The sequence below is a fragment of the Rattus norvegicus genome, chromosome 8 (assembly GCF_036323735.1).
Source record: "Rattus norvegicus strain BN/NHsdMcwi chromosome 8, GRCr8, whole genome shotgun sequence".
Taxonomy (NCBI): Eukaryota; Metazoa; Chordata; class Mammalia; order Rodentia; family Muridae; genus Rattus; species Rattus norvegicus.
Window position 1 is genome coordinate 47,769,353 of NC_086026.1, and position 13,711 is coordinate 47,783,063.

Below are 13,711 nucleotides of genomic sequence, written 5' to 3' on the forward strand. Positions count from 1 at the left end.
GAACTACTTAAATTTGGTTCTCTTCGCAATGTTTGAAACAAATTATGTAATTCATATGTACTTAATCCAATTTTAGGCCTTAGCTAATTATTATCTCCTATCACTTTTTGAAAATTGTTGTTTTCCCAATTGGTCCCTATGGATATAAATCTTTTGGGGTCAATTTTGTGTTGATTGATTTTTTATTACAAATAACTAAATACATCTTCTCTTTACAATTTTTGTTTGCTTGTTTGGGACAATCGGTACCCTCTAACATGGCAGAAATTTTTGTGTTTCTTTAAATATGTTTTCTGAGACATCTTGGATCAATCAACAGAATGTCATTTATATAATGACAAATTATGGATTGAGAAAATTGCTTTCAAATTATTTCTAATTGGTGTTGCACAAAATATTGACATATAGTTTGACTATTTTATATTCCCTGTGGAAAATACCTTCCTGTGTTATTTCTTAGTGAATGATTATTAATCAAAGTAGGCACTAAGAAAGCAAAAGTTTTCCTATCCTGCACATACAAGGCTATTTGGAAAACACAATCTTTCAAGATTGTGCAATTATTATTATAGAGCATGATTTCAATAATAAAGATTGGAAAGGAAGTCCAGGCTGTAAAGGACACATTGGTTGACTACCTTGCTGACTGTACATAAATCTATTATCATCCTCCATTTTCCTGATAACTTTTTTTTCTTTTAACCACAAACACTGGAAGATTGCTTGAATTGGTAGATTCTATATTTTGAGCCTCCTGCTGCTCCTTATCAGTTAGTAAGTGACAGCAACTATTCTTGTGTTATAGGTCACTGCTCATACCATCCAGGTTTGTTCAATAATCATTTTAGGGAAAAGTCTGTTAGTATGTCAGCAGTGGCCTCTTTTATAAATTTGGAAATTGGAGCCCTGCAATGTCCTGTTTTGGGATCACAAAGACAGTTTGTGATTTTTCTCACTTACCCTATAAATATATTCCCAGCAAGCATATCACATTTAATTTCCTCATTTGCTATCCCAGGAATTGAAAATATCTTAATTTGTGTACTCCATTATCCTAAAAGATCTCTACCCTACATTTCTGGGTATGTTAGGCACATAAAGTTTCAACTTCACGGTTAGCACTTCTAGTCCTACACAATTTTTCCGTCAGACACTTTGACTTATTCTTGGTAATTTACCAATTCCTATAAACTGGGTAAACCTTCTGAAGTGGCCAATATTGTTTCTAAGACTTTTTACTAACATCAGGTCTTGTATCTCTCAAACCTTCTTTATCAACACCGTTTGCAACATTAATTTGAGCCTCTGATCATTTATCACTGTTTGCCAGAACACACTTTTTTCCAGTACACTCAAAGTCTTCTGTCCTTTCTACTGGATTGGATTTGCCTTTGGTAAAAGGCAACAACCACAATTGAGCAATTTTATGCCATACATTAATTTTCATCCCCTTTCCCACATAAGCTATGATACTAAATTCTTATATCCGCATCTTCATAATTTACAATAAATCCTTGAGGTGTTAACCCACATCTTCCCAAGATTATTTCCACTCTTCCTGAGGGCAAAGTACAGTAAACATCAGTAGTTAATTTGTAAGATTCAACTTTTGAAGATAGGGTAAGGGGAAAATCTGTGGCCACATACAAAGCTGCACTGTACAAATAATATATTTTGATTTTCTGGCTTGCTTGGTACCTTCTTGCCGATGAATAGATGACAACTTGTATTGTTTCTTGTCATCAAGATGACAACTTGATGCATTGAACTAATGGGCCCCTCTGTTCATTTCCAGACTGCAAGAGGTTACCTCATATGTCTGTTATAGGCCTGCAATAACAATGTTTTTTCTGAAGAAGGCCACAATACCCTGGAAGCCTTTATGGTTCATAGCTGCCAGTAGCTGCTTATTTTCTTTTATAAAGATTCTGTTCTCTAGAATACATATACTTTCTATTTTGAGCTTGGAATCTTCTAGCCCCACAATTTCTTTGAAAATGGCTCAATTCACAAAACTTAAAGCATCAGGCATTCTGATTTCTAAGACTTTTAGCTATGGCTTGGACTTTGCTATCACCATGATGCTACTGAGAAACAATAACATTTTTCTCTCTTATCCCTTTGTTTATTGGGGCTTTCAGTGTTCTGGTTGCTGCCTTACATTCTGTATTCATGCTTTCAAATTCTATCAATTGCTGGTTTCTGGGGTCAGATATAGATTTGCATATAGATGAACTCAATATCAGTAAGATTATAGAGGCAAATAGTCACAGCAAACATTGGAGTAAGCATATGGACCCCAATGGAGGAGTTAGGGAAAGGATTGAAAGATCTCAAAGGCTTTGAAACCACATAGGAAGAACAACAATGTCCAACAACTAGATCCCCCCCTCCCTGAGCTCCAAGCAACTAAACCATCAACCAAAGTGTACACAAAGAGGGAACCAGGGCTACAGCTGCATGTGTAACAGGGGATGGCCTTATCTGGCAACAGTGGGAGACAGGCCCTTGGTCTTGTGAAGGTTTGATGCCCCAGTATAGGGAAATGTGAGGGCAGTGAGGTAGGAGTGGGTAGGTGTGGGGAAGAGCAACCTCACAAGAGCATGGGGAGGGAGAATGGGTTAGCAGATTTGTAGAGGTGGAAACCAGGAAAGGGGATAATACTTGAAATGTAAATAAACAAAATATCCAATAAAAAAGAAACTGTTGAATGCATGTGGCGCTCCCTGTATCACCTTAATAAATGCAGTAGATTGAATTTTTGGATCATATTAATCATATTCAAGCTCTTACAGCTGCAATACTATATTGCTCAATTATAACTAGATGAGTTCAGATTTATTCTAGTAACTCAGCATAGTGCCCTTTGACAAGCAGTTGCTCTTTAGTAACATTTATCCCCTTCTATATATTACATTGTTCTAATTTTTTGATCCTTCATGCCTCCACCATGACAAATATTGTAATTATTGTCCAGCTTCTACAACAGCTAACACTAGTCCCTTCCTATGTTTGGGGATATACTTATTCTGTGTAACCCAAGTATTTAAGAGTTCTATCCAATGCCAGATTACCTCATTATTGATGGGAATATCATCATTAGCTGGCATAGAGTACTCAAAGACTGGGAAGGCTGAAGGTATCTTTGTAGGCCCAAGCAAATCCTCTCTGGTAGTGAACATGATTGAAAATTATCCTGTTGTGCCTGAAACGTTTCCTGCTCTTCCTGGTCCCTTATTTTATAAAGGTGATCTGGGTATCTAGCAGGGAAAATTCATGGAACAGGGCAAGGTAACAGTTTTCTGTCCAGCCTACTTTGCTGCAATTTTCCATTGTGTGGTTCATTCCTAGGCTCAGATATCAAGTCTAAACTCTTTTTTTACTCGCACTAGCTCTTTTGGCTTCCCATGCACTGGTTCTTCTATCTGCAAACTCTCTAAATAGCCAATTCAGCAGTCTTAGATAACATAAGAGAATAGTCAGTTTTCCTACCAATCTCTTTCAAAAGAGTATACCAGACCTTGAAACAAACCAGAAAGGCCCCTGAGAGAACAAACTAGGGGCCCACTGAGCAGACACCACTTCTATTTTTCCAACCTCCTTAAAGAACATTGTTAGCACTGGATTGCAGGTGAGAAGGCCACAACAACTGCCCAAAACTAGGAGTAACTGGGTCCCCTAGGATCCAGGGACACAGCTAGGGGCACAGATCCCATCCAATCTGAACTAGTGGCCCGAGCAGACATCAGGCGCTCGCTGCACAAACATTCACACAACACCCAGAAGAAGCCCAACTCCAAGATCCTCTGAAACGCCCAGGATCACAGGAGAGGCCACAACATCTGCCCCAACACCCAGAGTAACTGGGTACCTCAGGATCCAGGGACACAGGAACCCCTGCCCATGTTTCTTCTGGTCTGAACCTGGACCTGGAGAAGACCTGGGGTGCTTCCTGGCTCTGTATCCACTCTTACAGTACCCAGAGGGTCCCAACTCCCAGGTTCTCTGAAACGGCCAGTTTCACACGATCATGTGATCAGAGAGGAAATTCTACTCCAAGGAAATTGATATAACCAGAAGTACTGGAGCTTTGACACCCTCAAGATTACACTTGAGGCCACCGCATCTTTCTCAACACCCAGAGTAACTGGGACCCAACAGAAGAACCAGGGAAACACAAACCCATTTCCAGCCAGAGGCATGGGTTCCTTCAAGCATGCACCGGTGCCTGGAGCAAACCCAGCACTCTGGCTCCCCACCCACTTTTGCAACACTCTGAGAATGCTTGACTCCCAGTGAACCTGAAATACCCAGGATCTCAGGATACCAGGATCTCAGAATCACAGGATCACAGAAAAAGCTGTACTTCGAGGAATTCTGAAACAATGAGAAAAATAGAAGGGATAGGCTCCAGTCAGAGACAACAAGAGCAGGTAGTACTAGAAATAACCAGATGGCGAGAGGCAAGCACAAGACACTAAGTAACAGAAGCCAAGGCCAGTTGGCTTCATCAGAAACCAGCTCTCATTACAATAATCATTACAGCAAATCCTGGATACCCCATCACACCAAAAGAAGCAAGACTTAGATTTAAAATTACAACTAACAATAATGGTATAGGACTTTAGAAAGGACATAAATAACTCTCTCAAGGAATTATAGGAAAACACAATCAAAGAGGTGAAGGAATTGCAAATACATCCAAGAGCAGTAGACCAGTAGACCATAAGAAATAATCAAACTCAGAACTGAAAACAATCAAATAGAAACAAAGAGATCTACACAAAGAATAAACAAAAGCAGGAGCTGGATTTTGAGAAAATCAACAAGATAGATAACCGCTTAGCCAGACTAAACAGAGGGAATAGAGACAGTATCCAAATTAACAAAATCAGAAATAAAAAGGGAAATATAACAACAGAAAGGGGAAATTAAAAAATTATCAGATCCTGCTACAAAAGCCTATACTCAACAAAACTGGAAAATCTGGATGAAATGGACAATTTTCCTGACAGATACCAGGTACCAAAGTTAAATCAGGATCAGGTAAACCATAGAGTCACATAACCCATAAAGATATTGAAGCAGTCATTAAAAGTTTCCCAGCCAAAAAAAAAAAAAAAAGCTCAGCACCAGATGTGTTTATTATAGAATTCTATCAGACCTTCAAGGAGAACTAATACTCTTCAAATGTTCCACAAAATAAAAACAGAAGCAACACTACCCAATATTTCTATAAAGCCACAATTACACTTCTACCTGTATTACACAGACCCAACAAAGAAAGAGAACTTCAGACCAATATCCCTTATGAATATCAAAGAAAAATACTCAATCAAACTCTCATAAACTAAATCCAGGAGCACATCAAAACTACCATCCAACATGATCAAGTAGGCTTCCTCTTGTGTATGTTGGCATTCATGCAGCAGCCAAGGTTGAAAGAAAACAAACAGAATATAATAGATTATTTGCTCTGATTGCAAGAGCCAATCTGATATGAGAAGGATTGATTCTGTGTTTACTTGTTGGATTATTGTAAGTGAAAAATTGCGGAGGAATTTGGAGAAACAAATCTCTGCAAATAAAATTCCTCTTCAATGGGAACATATTAAGTGATACCAGCCCCAGTAATGACCTTCCTCCCATCCTAGTCTAATCAAAAAATATGAAAAAAACATTGCTTATTTCTGGAAAATATTTCTCAGATATTTGCCATCTATAGCAAGAAAACAAATGGAATATAGAAAATATTTCACATGTTTATATATTATATTTCTCAATGTCAAAGAGTCAAAGCAACTTTGGTTGAGAAGGAGCTACAAATGCCATTTTTCCTGATTTTCTTCTTCATACTGCTCAGTCTTAAATATATAAACATTCAAGTATGCATGTATGCATAATTTCAAATGAGTTTGTGAGGCTCTGTAGCCCCTATATCAGCAATAATATACTCTTGTAATATGAATGTTTCAATGGTATTCACTCATCGCTTAAGTCATTTAGTCATGGATCCTGTATTGGAAGTTTATTGAGTAGTTGGACTATGTTCTTTACTACAAAGAATAAGACAAACTTGTTCAATAATCATATGGATATTTCTACTGCTTGAAAAAAGAATTTTAACTCCAAATATTAAGTTCTGATACCTACATTACTCAAACTGCACCAAGTATGGTGAGATATAGAGTCCACTGCCAGTGTCCAGAACTTACAGAAGAGGAAACTACTACAACTCTGGGGATCCAGAGTACATGGAAGGGATGTCATTAAGAGATGACGAATGCTCTACAAGGTCTTGGATTTCTGCCCTCCTGGTGAGGGGGAAGCAGAGAAACCTGGCATCCACTTAAGTACTTAAATACATACTTAAGCCCACATTAATTTTCTTCTTATATTATCTGTGCTACATATTTTTTGATTCATTATTTTACTTATTTACATCCAAGATGTTACTCCCACCCCTTTCCTGGTCACACATTGCAATCTTCCCATCATCCCCTGTCCTCTTCACCTCTAAAAGGGTAATCTCCGCCATCACACTCACTTCCACCTGCCACACACTGTGTATTGCGGGTTTTTTTGCCAACTTAACCCAACCTAGAAATTGGGGAAGAGGGGATATTAATTGAGAAAATTTCTCAGTACTGTTTGCTTTAGTCAAGTTTGTTATTGTTTTGAATAATAATCATTGTTCAAAGGTTCTGCCCACTGTGGGGGATTTCATCCTTATAGAGGTGTTTCTGAGTTGTCATATTATTCCTGGCTGTTAGTATTCATTTTATTTGCAATAAGTCTATGAATTCTTTAATTTAAAATTTTACATTTCTTTTGGAGGTTCATATAAAGGCAGTCCATAAATTATATTCAGTTGCCAGTTATCATATCAAAATTATTGTGATTTTGACCTCCCTTGTCCTTATATTTATATATTAGAATTGCAAAATACTTCCATATGCTAGCAAAGGTTTGTGACTTTGCACAGAATTAATCCTTTACTAGAAAACATGACTTCTTGTTGGAAATAAATCCTATTATATAATTTTATATCTCTTGTCACTATGTATTTAAAAGTGAAAGCAAATAAGGAATATCTATTTTATCATATTTTCTTTCTAAAGATGAAATCTAGAGCCTCCTATAGCATGATAGCAATAAATTTTACTTTTGAGCCACACTTCTATATATTGAGAGGTATTACAAAAAAAAAAACACTGAGAAAGAATTATCATTTTCTTATTTTTCTTTTCTTATTTTCAGAGCTGGGGACCGAACCCAGGGCCTTGTGCTTGCTAGGCAAGCGCTCTACCCAACCCCTATCATTTTAATTGTTAAAATAGAACCTATAGTAACTATGGAATGTTTGTAATAATATGGGTTTCCAGGCACAGATTCCAATCCTTCCCATTGACTACATTCAAAGTCTCCTTTCCTGGTTATGACTTAATGTTCCTTCCAAGCACTCCATATACACCTATTCCCTTTCTAATTCATATCCTCTTTTTAATTAATTATTGTTGCATATAAATATTCATACGTATATACATAGATAGATAGATATATGTATCTTGATATGTATGTATGATCTCACAGTTATGTTATTTTTAAGTGTTGAACATTTGGTTCTCCTGCTCTCAGTATTGTTTAGTTGACTGTAGTCTTTGTGTTCATTTTGGGCCATTTTTCTTTCCCCTGCCTACATTAGCATGTCTGTTGTGGTAAAGCAAATGTTATATCTGTTTTAATAAAATATAATGCATACATAATATATGTGAGAAAAGATAATTTTAATGAGTTGTCACAACTATGAGTTACTTTGAAAACCATGAAATCTCTCTTGGCCAGAAGATTAGAAAATTTGTATTTGTACTTTACTTGAAAAATTTTAAATTCTTCATCTCTAACAAAATATGTATCTTCTATAAAAAGCTAAAAAAGAAAGTTTCCTTGAATCACATTGATTTTAATTAATAAAAGATAGCAGAATGTGTTATGCTAATTATGTTACCCCAAAACACAGGCTAAACAAAGCCTGTCCCAGTTCCTCTGACTGGGAAATAAAGTTTCCAGTGAACAATGACTGGACAGGGAGACAGATATGAGAATTTTAGGACTCCTGGCCAAGAAACGCAGAGGACATGGAGGGGAGTCCATCATGAGAAGGGTGTAGAACTAACCATACCAGAAACGTGTACAAGAGGAAGAGATGGCTGAAATGTACGTGCAAAGGGAAAAGCAGCCCCAGGAGGTCTGTCCAGAAGGGTGCATGAGCAGCAAAGCTAAAATACAGATTTAGTAAGAAATAACCCAGAGATATAAAAGGTGTCGGGGGGAGTATTAGCTCCAGGGAGCTTTGGAAAAATCCAGCCATTGAGATGGACATACTAAAAAATATTGTTTTAAAACGCAAATATGGGTGTGTCTTTCATTAGTAATCCCAGAGCACTTGACCAAGTACAGAGGAGGTGCATGCACCTGTCAGGAGCATAGAGCAGTTTAAGTATGATACTGCTACAATCAACCACTTCTTATGCAAGCTGCTGCTGCCTGTCAGAGCTAGTATTCACTGCAAGGCCATGATAAGGTACCCTCTTTCTGAAAGCTGATGAAGTCAGAAATAGGCATTGTGTGCCCAGTATTATTCTTTCATTTTATCAATGGATGACCTCTTTTATATTTACCTTAATAGCAGTGCTCATATGATTGAAATGTTCTGTTTTCGTTGCTTGGTACAAATCATGATTATATGTGCTGTGACCCTGCTTCTTAACTGCACAAGCACATTCAAGCATAGGAAGACTACAGCTGGGATCTCTGATGGAGGAACTTATTGATTATGGCATTAGAAGTATATATTGATTTATTCACTTATTTGCATATATAAACTGATTTAAAGTGACTTCTGTATAATACATAGACAAGCACTTAAACTGTTTTAGCATTTTGTAGTACTTCGGTTGGTAACAACTTCTAATTACATCTTTTTAGCACCAACATAGATAGACATGATAAGACAAAATTATGAACATTAATGTTCATACTATACCATAAATAATGATATGAGTTAGTTACATTCTACACAGGATAAATTCTTAAAGTATAAAATAAATGGGAAAGAGCTGAAAAGGCCACAAGCATATAAAAAAGATTTATGAGCAACTGAAGAATACTGAGACTATATTCTGTTTCCTGAATATGGATCCTGTTTCCCTAACTGGGCTGCCTGTCTGACCACTGAAGGAAAGGAATGCCAAGTCCTGCAGTGACTTGATGTTCCAAAGTGGGCTGGAACCCAGGGAGTCCTCCCCTACTCAGAGGAGAATGAAAGAGAGAATGGTGGAAGGGGCTGTATGAGGTTGGACTAGGGAAAAAAAAAACTTGGAGCTCTGATCAGGATGTAAAGTGAATAAATAAACTAATTAATGGGAGCAAGCAAGCAAACAAACAACGACAACAAAAAAGTCCCCTCCAGAGGAGAACACCCAAATTAGTGGCCTCTTGCCAAATGATCAGCCTTAAAAACATACTTATCAATTTTTCATGCTGTTCAGGTATTATTGAAAAATATACTGTATATACCTATAAATTTATTCATATAACAACAATCAATGAAAAAAAAGACTATTAATTTGAGAGACAGATAGTATGAAGGGATAATATTGACAGTTTCCTATTTTTTCGGCAAACTTGTGATATGGCCCTCCCCATTAGAATCTTGTCACTGAAGAACAATCTGCTGGTTCAGGCCAGTAACACAGTTGGATTTAAAGAGAACAAGCAGGGCATTTAAGAAGGAATTTATAGAAAGTGCAAATCTTAGAAATTCTAAAACATATTACACTGATTTTGAGGGCTAACAAAATACGTTTTGTAGTAGACTACTTTTCTGGTACGTATGAAGCACATACATCCACTCCCAGAAGACTGAACTTTAATAAAAAATGATTTGAAAAATGTATTGAGGACAGTACCTGAATTGTGCTACTATATTTACATCAAATAATTAGGGGATTGTATGTACCATTATCAATGGAGAATTATGAACATTAGGGGAAATCATCAAAACAAAACTATCCCTGAGGGAAAAAAACTGATTGGAAGATGAGAGTTCAGAATTGTCTCAAGTACACAATATGCACAATCTCCACAGAGAAATCTGTGCACAACTCAAATCCCCAAGATGTGAATTACCGATCATGGCATAGTATGTAAGTGCTGTAACCTCATTCTGTTTTTATATTTATGTTCTGTTCTTCAGAATACTGAGTGAGTTTCTCCCTTGCAAATAGTCATGCGTATTATGTTACTAACCTCATTTGAAATGTCTGTTTTCTCCCTGGCTAGTGCAAAATTGACAGGATCCTCATTTTCTAGGAATGTTTTACTGGATTAAGGTTATTATTTTAAGCTATTAGAAAGTTTGTAGAAAGAGAGCATTTGTTGTTCTACTGTGATTTCTAAGAATTAATCTGTACCAAAACTGCAGAGACAAAAATGGTTTATCAAGGATGACAGCATCAAATGACATAGTAAGTTTTGAAAACAATCACATTAGTGACGTGGCCTTTAATGCAACTTGATGGAGATAAGGTAAAAGGTAAATTTATATATGTATGTTTATATGATGTCTAGACTTCACTGTGAAGTAACTTTTCAATGAAGCTAATTGTCATATGGTCTGTTCAGTATTAGAAAGCATTTGTGTATGTATATATAATGAGAAGTTTCTGTTGTTTTGTATCATGTTAAGAAGTCTGTATTGCAATGTGGCATATTTAATTTGCAGTAGTATATTGAACACTCTAGAGACTTATCATATTAGATAACTGAGCTTTATTTAATTTTGATCAGAATTATAAAATTTTTTCTTCCTGGATTTTAGCAGACTTCACTATGCTCTCTTTTTTTGTGAATGTAACCGAGTTTGCATATCGAGTTCATGTCATGTAATATGTATCCAAATGTGCTTTGTTTTAGTGACTTCACATTGATACAGTCCAAGAACAAGAGTTGTGCTATTTTCTTCTCATTTCCTAAAGTCCTAAGGTTCAGAAATATTCCCAGATGGATGGCCAAAAGAAGCAAACAACATGTTTTTCTATGTTAGTAGGTACTTACATTGTAAAGTTTAAATTAGCAAGTTCACTGTGCATGTATGTTTCTCATAATACGGAACCTAATGTGACTGTGGCAGAAGGCTCGTCGTTCCTAGATTCTGGTTCTTTTGTTTTAAATTGAAAACAGTGTTCATGGTTCTAACTCATCCAGGGTTCAGTCTGGATGGATTGGAAAATGCAGTTGCTAGAGTTTCTATTTGTTTCACGGAAACAATGAAACAAAAGTAAATAGTGAAAAAAGATAAGGCAATGCTGCTGTGTGCATCATACTTCTCGCTTTCCTCTTATTTCAATTGCAGCCATCCTAGGATTTGTCAGCCCTGCTCTCAGTTCTGTTACACAATGGTGGGAAATCCTGCATGATCATCTAATCCACCATTTATTTATACTTTCCAAGATATCTTATAAAAGGATGGCTTTATTAAATGGCTCTGTGGTAACTGAATTCATTCTTTTGGGATTAACAGACCAGCCTGACCTCCAAATACCCCTGTTTCTGATCTTTCTGTTACTGTACATAATAACTGCATTAGGGAATTTGAGTTTAATTATTCTTATTGTGCTGAATTCTCACTTACATACCCCTATGTATTTTTTCCTGTTTAACTTATCCTTTGTGGACTTTTGTTTTTCATCTGTAATTACCCCAAAAATGCTGATGAACTTTATTCTGACAAAAAATCACATCTCATATGTTGGGTGTATGACACAGTTCTATTTATTCTGTTTCTGTGTCATTTCTGAGTGTTACATTCTCACATCAATGGCCTACGATCGTTATGTGGCAATCTGCAATCCACTCTTGTATAACATTGTCATGTCTCCCAAGGTGTGTTCCTATCTTATGCTTGCTTCATATTTAATGGGGTTTTCTGGTGCTATGATCCACACTGGATGCATCCTGAGACTGACATTTTGTGATGGAAACACCATCAACCATTACTTCTGTGATCTCCTTTCTTTGCTGCAGCTCTCCTGCACCAGCACCTATGTCAATGAAATAGAGTTGTTAATTGTAGCAGGAAAGGACATCATTCTGCCCACTGTGGTCATCTTTATTTCTTATGGCTTCATTCTTTTCAACATATTCCAAATGAAATCCACTGAGAGCATGTCAAAAGCCTTCAGCACCTGCAGTTCCCACATAATTGCTGTCTCTCTTTTCTTTGGATCCGGTGCATTTATGTATCTCAAACCTAACTCAGCTGGAAAAATGAATAATGGAAATACATCTTCAATTATCTATACCACTTTAATTCCTATGATAAATCCATTAATTTATAGCTTGAGGAACAAAGATGTTAAAGTTGCATTAAGAAAAACTCTGAGAAAGAAAATTTTTAATTGGAATCTAATTTAATTTAATTGGTAATTTTGTTGTTGTTGTTATTATTATTGTTCTTGTTTCTTTTTTTGTCAGTTTAGCAAAAACATATTCCTGGTCATCGAAATCTAGTTATAATAGTAATGATAATAATAATAATAGTAATAGTAATAATAAAGACCCCAAAAGAACCTCACAGGCAGCAGCAGTAATCTTGCTCATATTGTTTTGCTGAGTAGACAAAATACCAACCTGACATATAAATTCCAAACTCTGTACTCTCAGATTAGGCAGTTCTCAGGCCTTATCAGAGATGTTTGCCAGTGTCGCAGGAGGGGGTGAACACAGAACCTCACACATGTTAACGTGCAGAGAATCTGTGTCTGTGCAAAGCTCACATGGAACATGTACATCGCAATCCCCCCCCTCAGTGCTCAGGGATCGTCATGAAAGAGGCGGAAAAACATTTCTAAGACACAGACACCAGGGAAGAATGGGGCACATAGTCTTTCTCGGCATGACAAGACAGCTACAGAAAGGGCTAAGGGCTGGAGGGAATGGTGAACGGCAAAAGCCCCCCACACACGGCAGGACTGAAGCATGAATGAACTGAGAGGGGTGGTGGTGGCAGCATGCACCTGGCTGCATAATTAAAGCTAGACAGGATCCCAGCTCTGAAAGCAGAAGGAGATGATAAAGTCTCCCACACTGAAGCAAGAAACCATCTCCAATGGACAACTGCTGGAAAAGGAAGACCAGCTTTCTCCATGGACTCTCACTGGGTATGTAAACTTCAATTAAGGTAGCACATGTTACACAGGAGATGAGTGACACAAACTGAGCTCAGAGGGAACTTTGTAGATTGTGTTTTGCCTCACATTATTCTTTGTAAGCATCCTTTAAAGCTTACTGTTCTTTTATTTACATACTATGATTTAAAACTGTGATTTTATGGCTGTCATTTTTTGGTGTGTATTTTTCTTTTTGTTTTCTTTGGACTAGTATTTGTTTGTGTGTTTCTAACAGTATAGGAAAAAGTCATGCTGTGTGATGAATGGAGAAGGTCTGAGGTGAGATAGGAGAGAGGAGGTATAATCAGAATACAATGTATGAATTGTCACTTTAAAAAAAGACAGGAGGAATTTTAGAAAGGATCTAGAGACAGGATCGGGAAAATAGGATGAGATGGGCATCAGAGAGAAATATTAGAGGATAAGGAAGAATGACACATTACATTGAAAATTCTCTGTGAGAATAATTGATAATTTAT

At 36.8% G+C, this 13,711-nt stretch overlaps 1 protein-coding gene across 1 annotated transcript; it reads left to right on the top strand.

Annotated features, from left to right (window-relative positions):
* Positions 1–11,529: 11,529 nt before the first annotated feature.
* Positions 11,530–12,477, top strand: Or8b53 (olfactory receptor family 8 subfamily B member 53). The gene has a single exon (NM_001000455.1). The coding sequence runs from the start codon at positions 11,530–11,532 to the stop codon at positions 12,475–12,477; it is 948 nt and encodes a 315-aa protein (NP_001000455.1).
* The last annotated feature ends 1,234 nt before the right edge of the window (positions 12,478–13,711 follow it).

Bases quoted from the DNA above. Each gene is read 5' to 3' on its own strand.
- Or8b53 (NM_001000455.1), top strand. From the start codon at position 11,530: ATGGCTTTATTAAATGGCTCTGTGGTAACTGAATTCATTCTTTTGGGA.